This window comes from Psammomys obesus, unplaced genomic scaffold (assembly GCF_907164565.1).
Source record: "Psammomys obesus unplaced genomic scaffold, mPsaObe1.curated_primary_1811, whole genome shotgun sequence".
NCBI lineage: Eukaryota > Metazoa > Chordata > Mammalia > Rodentia > Muridae > Psammomys > Psammomys obesus.
In genome coordinates this window covers 14,073,824-14,082,392 of record NW_026585698.1, presented here as the reverse complement: position 1 = coordinate 14,082,392, position 8,569 = coordinate 14,073,824, and the positions used below count along the sequence as shown (strand labels likewise).

Genomic DNA, 8,569 nt, shown 5'->3' with positions numbered 1-8,569 from the left:
TAGTTGAATGATTCAAGCCGTTTTCCTAATTTCTGTTTATGCTAAGTACTCATTTTGCATATCTTATCCTTCCTTTCTTAATAATCAGTGTGCTAATCAATGCCAAGATGCTCACAGCCCTGTGTGGAGGCAGCAGAGTAGCTGCAGACATGGGTCCCCTGGGAATCTCTGGACTACTTTCCAGTACTAGCCTTCAAAGACTGTCTTCAAATGCTGAGACACTAGGGTCACTAGACTACTAGATTAGGTACGAGACAGCTTCACAAGTTGGGTTGCCCGGGTTACCCAGTGTTACCTGAGCTGAGCTGATTGATGGTGCGCCACAAAGGTTACCTGAGCAAAGTGCCATATTATGTGCACATGTAAAGATAACACAGTTCCTAGAGCTTCTCTAAGTTAAGCTTTTTTTTTAATTTTTTTTTTTTTTTTTTGGCTCAACTAGAAACTGGCCTGAACAGCACTCAAACTCTTTATCAATAAATGCTATTTAAAAAGTACTGGCATTCACCCAACACAAGTCAAATTCTAATGTGTCAGATTCTAACCTGCTGCCAAAGCAAACTACAAAATGAACACACAGTTCTTACTTCCTTGAAAACAAAACAAAAAACCCCTCACATACACAAACCACAAAACAGCCACATTTTATTTAGCTTAAGTTTCTCTGATACAAAGAGAAATATCAAAAGAAAACCTAGGACATACGCACATGTAACCCCCCCCAAAAGAAACCCCTGCCATAACCTAAGAGCAAAAAGAACAAAGTTCCCTTCAACAGAGAAAATTATCTCCGCTTCTGGAAGATGTTTCCACGCCCCATTCCACGTCCTCTTCCTCTTGCAGCCACTGAAAGGAAGAAGGAGAGAGGTCAATGTGGTCAGGGATGGTCACAGTAAGCACTACCTGAAGCCTGGGTATCAGCTCTGAATGGGACCTGGAAGGCCACCTGGACCAACACCTGATCCACTACTTGTACGTGCTGATGGGGGAGGAAGAGGGGTGGAAGTTGGCACTGATAACCTGGTGTCAGGGTGGGAGGTTATGTTGACAGCAGTCTGAGTACACAGAAAAGACAAATTCTCAGGGCTGGGCTACGGAGACTAATAGGCCATTACAGATGCATTCAATTCACTTTGTATGGGGGAAGGGGTAGGGTCAGGTACTTGTGCGTACATGAACATATACAGGACACAGGAAAGCCTCAAATGTTGTTCATGTACCATCCACTACTTCGTTTCTTGAGACAAGGTCTGTCACTGGCCTAGAGCTTGCCAAGTAGGCTAGGCTCGCTGGCTAGGAAGCCCAGTGATCTATCTTGATCTTGTCAGTCCTGAGATTACAAACAGGTACTACCACACACGGACTAAACTCAGGTACTCATACTATGTGGTAAAGTTCTTTACCCACTGAGCTACACCACTCTGGCCCTCAACTTACTTTTAACTCTTGAAATACATATACTTAAGTGTTAGCATCTGTTAATTCTGGATAAGGAATTTTATTATTCTTTGAGTCTTTCTGCATGAAAGAAATGCTTAATAGCAAACACTACCCATAAAAAGGCACATGACTACCACTCTGTGATGCAATGTACCTAGGAGGCTAGGGGCTCAAGAGGACACATGGAGGATTCTGTGGACTGACAAAACAGTCTCATTCTTCTCTGTCCTTCAGAGCCTGGAGCAGTCCCGAGGGAGGAGTCTGATGGGAACGTAAGCATTTGCTGATAGGGACTAGAGCCAGGGGCTGGGAAAGGCACAGGTGGCTCAGGCAGCAGTCAGTGGGTCTGGGCAAGGTCACTGCCTGAAGTGCACAGCAATTTGACTGGTGAAGATGGGTCAGCAAGTGCAGCCCTCTTAGAGGTAAAGGGAAAATTTTTTTTTCTCTCTCTAATAGCATGTGTATTGTGTGTATATAGAAGTTAGAGGACAACTTCTCTAAGGCTTGTGCAACAATCACCTTTAGCACCAAGCCATCGATGGCCCCAAGATTTTATCAGCCTTTTCAGAAGTCTTAACAAAACAAAAGAACAAAAACTACAAACTATTCTATCTTTAAACACAGAAGTTACCTCACACATTAAATATAATGATGGAGGACTCAGGGCCTTTTACACCATCAAATCCTTTTCCAAACAACAACGTAGTTGCTTAGGACTATGCTTCTGTAACTAATAACGAGGCAGAACTTTTCAGGGACGCAGTTACAGACCACAATTGGGCTAGCTTCCAAGAGCAGCTAAGTAGTCACTGGGGGACATCATGGTTACACTTGCTGTATGTGTCAAAGTAGGATTTAATGTCAAGCTTAAGAAAATATAAAACAGCCAGGCAATGGTGGTACACACCTTTGATCCAGCGCTTGGGAGGCAGTGGCAGGCAGATCTCTGTAAGTTCAAGGCCAGCCTGGTCTAAGGAGTGAATTCCAGGACAGCCAAGGCTACATAGAGAAACTGTGTCTCAAAACAACAAAAATAAAACAACAAAACAAAACAGAAAGAAAAGGTAAAACAAGGGTTGGCAATATGGTTCAGCAAGTAAATGTTGTTGCTGCCAATCTTGCCGACCTATGTGCAATCCCGAGGACCCCCATGGTGGAAGGAGAGAACTGGTCTGAAAAGTTGGCCTTTGATCTCCACTTGTGTCCCCCACCCCACAAATAAGCTAATTCACACAATTTTAAAAAATAACAAAAATTAAAAGAACAAAAAAACCTGTACAACCAATACCAACCAACCAACCAACAAGATGGCTCTAACTAAAGGGCTGGGATGGTAGAGTGCTTGCCTGATGATACTTTTGTGAGTTTGTTCATAAACTGGGCATGTGGGCACTAGCCCTTGGGAGCTAGAAGGCAAGAGCACCAGAAGTTCAAGGTCGTTGTCAGGTACACAGAGCCTGAGGCCAGCCTAGGCACACGAGGCTCTAGTTTATCTGGACACATGGGGCACTAGAAGCGCCACTTAGTCTCTGCACTACTGCTGTGGAACATCACTTCCCAGACAGGACATGGCTGCTTACACCATGAATCAGAGCAGCTGTGATAAGCCACAGGAGACCTTCACCTCAGATCATAGCCACTCACTCATTCCTCCTGACACACCCTCCTACCCTCCCAATCCAGCCCCCACTGCAGTCTTGGGAGGAGGTGAGTACAGAGAAAGTGGATGGTTAACTGATGGGGAAGTCCAGTGAAGCAGCTTCATGAACTAGCACCCGACAGTCACCCATGAATCTGCAAGGGGCACACATGCTCCTGGGCAACCCTAATAAGCTCATTTGCTTATCAAGACAATGTGAGTGCAGTGGCTTCCTTGGTTCGTTGTTACCCTTTCTATCTTGAGAGAACAGGAAAAAAACTTATCTTGGGTGTGGGGTGGGAAATCACACACAGTTCTGGAAACGCCAGCACACTGTTTCAGGTTATCAATCCATATCCTCACTAGACCCAGTTTGCCCAGCCCTCTTGGATAGAATTTCTGAAAAGGAAGGACCTTCACTACAGACTGCATCACTCAAGACTGGGTCTCTACTTGTCTCTCCAGGGTCTTGCTATGTAGCTCAGGCTGGCTCCAACTCACTGTATTCCTTCTGCCTCAGCTCTTGAGTGCTAAGATTATAGGTGTGAGCCACCACACCTTTCCTAAGAAATCTGCACCCCTACAACCCCCGCCAAGGACAAATTTGGGATTTTACACTAAATTCTGTGATTGGATCAAGTAAGGCAAGAAAGAAAACAGGGAAAGGCCCCCATTACCAAGGACCTAAAGCCTTGCGGGCAGATCAGGACAGAATAGCAAGGAGATGCAGTCAGGTTCACCCCTGTCCCCAAGCAACAATAGTGCCTTCCCTAAAAGAAACAAGGTAAGTAGAATTCTAAAGCCAGCCCCAGAGGGGTACCTACCTTGGGCCTTCAGGATAGCAGCTTTTCCTCGGCCGGCTCCTGAGCCTTGGTTTTTATTTTTCATGCTCTTTAACATAGGTGCATTTTTCAACATGTCAGGCAATATCAGAAATCGGATCTTGCTGCCACGAATGTACACCTGTTCCAGCTGTGCCACTCGGCCATCTCTGTAGGTGACTGTGATATTGGACATCTGGAAAAAAATCACTAGCTTATTTGTAAGGTCAAAGCACTGGAGCACACAAAGCCAAGGAGCCTAACTAGATTAAGTTTAGAAATACAAAAGCCTAACACCAGCATAAAAAAGAACCAGACAAAGATGGCGAACTATCACAGCCAACAGCTGGCACTTCCTGTGTGCACCAGTGACTGTACACTTCATAGAAATGTCAGACATAAGTATGCCGCTCTCCCAAACATCTGATAGGCTGGAAGTACTGAGCTCGGATGCAGAGCTCCAGGTTGCACTGGCTCCTGGGCCAGCCTGTGAGGGACGGGGATAAAGCCTTTCTTACTTCATGTCCAAACGGCAGCCTCATGGGCCTGCTTGTACTCCAGCTGGAAAGGCACCTTCAAGGTCATATGTATGCACCAGACACAGTTCTGACTCTTAGTATACATCAGGAAGGCAGACAAGTAGGGATTGAGAAGTGGCTGTGACAGCGCCTGCTTCCAGAGCCTGCACAAGGAGAGAAGACTTGAGCAGGACCTTCAGCACACATGGACTGAAGCAGTACATCAGGACAGTACTGAGGACACTTCAGAGAGCAGGCAAACCACTCATGTTTATGGATGGAGAACTGGCTAACAGGGCTAAGGCAGCATTTTGGGAGGACAAACGTGCTAACATGAGTAGGTGTAGGATGAAAGGAAGGAGTCTTTATGAATCCAGTCAAGAGACCCACAGGGAACAGGAAAGTGACACAAACCTGTAGCACCAATTTCAATAGGTGCTACCTTTACCATAATTGCTTAATTGCTGTCCTCTGGGCAGAAGAGGACTACACTTTATCTAGAATGGGTGAAGCCTACACTGCAGAGATGTGCCAGCTTCCAGATTTCTTTCTTTTTAAAAATTTGTCCTTGTATATACTTTACATTGTACATGTCCTACTACTCATTCCCCCTTTTTTTTTTTAATTTTTTATTTAACTTTTATTAATTACACTTTATTCATTTTGTATCCCCCCATAAGCCCCTTCCTCCTGCCCTCCCGGTTCCACCCTCCCCCTTTCTGCATGCATGCCCCTCCCCAAGTCCACTGATAGGGGAGGTCCTCCTCTCCTTCTTTCTGATCTTAGTCTATCAGTTCTCATCAGAAGTGGCTCCATTGTCAGGGTTCTAGGTTATCTCCACAGATAGTCCTTGGTTGGAGTACGAGTCTCTGGGAAGTTCCCTGTGTTCAAATTTTCTTGTTCTGTTGTTCTCCTTGTGGAGTTCCTGTCCTCTCCAGTTCTTACTATTTCCCACTTCTTACATAAAATTCCATTCACTCTGCCCGACAGTTGGCCACCAGGCTCAGCATCTGCTTTGACAGTCTGCACGGCAGAGGCTTTCAGAGGCCCTCTGTGGCAGGTTCCGAGGTTGTTTCCTGTTTTTTTTTCTGATGTCCATCCTCTTTGCCTTTCAGGATGGGGATTGAACATTTTAGTTAGGGTCCTCTCTTGCTTAGTTTGTTTAGATGTACAGATTTTAGTGAGTTTATTCTATGTTGTATGTTTATATGAGTGAGTATAAACCATGTGTGTCTTTTTGCTTCTGGGACAACTCACTCAGGATGATCCTTTCCAGGTCCCACCATTTACCTGCAAATTTCATGATTTCGTTATTTTTCATTGCTGAGTAATACTCCATCGTATAGATGTACCACAGTTTCTTCATGGCCAAGATCAAAAACTCAAGTGACAACACATGCTGGAGAGGTTGTGGAGAAAGGGGAACCCTCCTCCACTGCTGGTGGGAATGTAAACTTATACAACCACTCTGGAAATCAATCTGGCGCTTTCTCAGACAACTAGGAATAGCACTTCCTCAAGATCCAGCCATACCACTCCTAGGCATATACCCAAAAGAGGCTCAAGTACACAAAAAGGACATTTGCTCAACCATGTTTGTAGCAGCTTTATTTGTAATAGCCAGAAGCTGGAAACAGCCCAGATGCCCCTCAACTAAAGAATGGATGCAGAAACTGTGGTACATCTATACAATGGAGTATTACTCATTCCCCCTTTCTTGCCTCTTCTCCCTACTGTTAGTCCCTGTATTTCTAAACAACTTCACTTCTACTTTAATTTTCTATATTCATAACACGATTTTATGTGACTATAAAATCTAGGAACCACAAATGAGAGAAAACACCTTTCTAAGACTGGGTTAATTTGCTTAAAGATCATCTTCGGCTACATAGTCACCCTGGACTCTGTCTTCTGTGTTGCTGCCTTACACTCCTTTGCTTTCTCAATGGCCAGGTCGTCTCTGCTTGAACACCAACAGTGAAAAATAAAGCCAAAACCTATCAATGCTCTAATGCTGTACCCGTTTACCTGAGCAACAGGAATGATTTCTAGGATTTCAAACCACTGTTCCTGTTCTACATTCAAGGGCAAGAGGGCCCTAGTTTCCCACCAACCAGCTGTAGGCTTCCCATTGCCATGTCCTGAAATTCTCCCAGTTCCTAAGTCCTTGCGACAGTGCCCCCGGACAAATGCCAGCACCTCTGCTGCCACAAATAAGTAGCTACAGTTGGCTTACCCAATTGAAAAACCTGGATTCCACCCACCCCCTCAACTCCAGGCATACTTATGACTGTAGAGGACACAGAAGTGGTCTGAGGTCCATATTTCAGTCCTGTCTATTCAATTAAGTTTCCATAAAACATACACTGGAACTTCCAGATAGCTGAATAAGTAGAATTTCTGGGATGGTGCTGTGTCATGAGGAAGCTGGAAACTGAGCCCATAGGCCCTGCCTGACACATCTGTATCCTTAGTTCTACCCTCTGCTATAAACCTGAAACTCTATTTCCCTCAATTCTATGAGTTGGTTAAACAAAGGCTGATTAAACCTAAGGAGGAGACAGTAGGAACACTGACTTGTACCTGGTCAGTCAGCACACAGGTTAAAACAAACCGGGGAGACAGTATTTGAGGACCAAGACCTCAACCAGTGATAGGTGATGCTTGCTCCTTGTAGCATTAGAACTGAGCTAAACGAGGAACACCCAACTAATCAACAATGCACAAATGATTTCTCTCCTATTATGTGGGGAACTTTCTCATACACAGTGTCAGGAGACACTGAGCCTCAGGTGTTTTTTCCTTCTGTATGGCCAGAACTTCCAACATCTAAAAATGTACACATATTTGAGGATAATTTTATACACACAGACTGGATATTCTGATGATGTTACTACACTACCAAATAATTTGACCTATCTTTGTTCTTAAGAAACACACACATAAAAAATGTTACAGGAGTACAAAGAACATCACTTGCTTGAAAATAGTTCATACAGCCTAAATACTGATTTGTTTTTCTTAAGCTCAGTAGCTTATATTATCTACAGAAATTTAATCAAATAGTGGGGCAAGGTGCTGTTTGTCTGCAATCCCAGTGACTGGAGGCTGAGGCAGGATGACCCCAAGTTTCAGGTAGCCATGCCAATAGTCCTGAAGGTGCTGTTTGACAAAGCTCCAGTGCTTGGACCATCTGGACTTCATTGCCCTTAGTGGACACAACTTTTGCTGGTATTTATATTCCTTACTGTTAAAGGCTTCTCACTGAAAGCTAGAGCTGGGATAATGTAACAAAAGCTGGTGTCAATAAAAATACAACCAATGGTAGTTCTCTGGGAAAAACAGCTTTGCAGAAAATTGACTCTTCCATAGAACCTATTACTTAGACACATACATTTAGATCATTAATAAGCGATGCCAGTAAGCATGAAACAGAATCTGAGAAAAACCAGATTCTGAAAAATTTAGGGAAGTTCTAGAAGTTGACAAAATATAACTGAATCATTAGGTTTTCATGTCCAGTTTTAGAAACATGGAACTAATATGGACAGGAAAATATTTTGACTGTGACAAACCTTGGTACCTTCCTGGAGGCAGTAAAGCAAGCAGTCTAGAAATCTTGATGTTCTTTTATCCTATACAGGACTGTAATAAAGATAGGGATCACATGGAACCAAGGGTTTACGACAAAGACACAGAGAGGGACATTTTGGCTCAGTGAACTGCCTGCCTTCCTGAGCAGCCTTGTCAAATCAGGACTTTTCTGATATTGTAGAAAAACAAAGAACAGGCTGCTTTTGCTTAAGTAATGTTTGTGTGCTGCTAGAAAGACTGCACAGTATTTTAAGAATAGAAGGAAAGGATGGTGGTCCTATGTCAAATATAAAAGAAAAATAGAAGAGGAAAAGGAAGAATTAAACGAGGGACTGAGAGGTTGGGCTTCTGTAGAAAGAGAAGCTTGATATAACAGGAAGTAGGAAATAATATCTGATCTCTTAACTTTGTGTCAAACTTAAACAAAATCAAACTCAGAGTCATCCTGTCTAGCATTTCTGTAACCAATAGGCTTTATGATCCTGATCTTAAGGAACAAGACGAGTTAAAAGAAAACTGATTTTATCATGTTAAAATTTAGTTCTCATGAAATTTGT

At 43.5% G+C, this 8,569-nt stretch overlaps 1 protein-coding gene across 2 annotated transcripts in view; it reads right to left on the bottom strand.

The window, feature by feature from the left end:
- Nucleotides 1-619: 619 nt before the first annotated feature.
- The window catches only part of Snrpd3 (small nuclear ribonucleoprotein D3 polypeptide), a 16,748-nt gene continuing 8,798 nt past the window's right edge, over nt 620-8,569 (bottom strand). For both annotated transcript variants that reach the window (XM_055598956.1, XM_055598955.1), the window contains exons 3-4: nt 3,904-4,096; nt 620-846 (exon numbers count right to left, since the gene is read on the bottom strand). In XM_055598956.1, the coding sequence (XP_055454931.1) occupies nt 785-846; nt 3,904-4,096 (255 nt within the window). In that variant the 3' untranslated portion in view covers nt 620-784. The remainder of the gene's footprint in view (nt 847-3,903; nt 4,097-8,569) is intronic.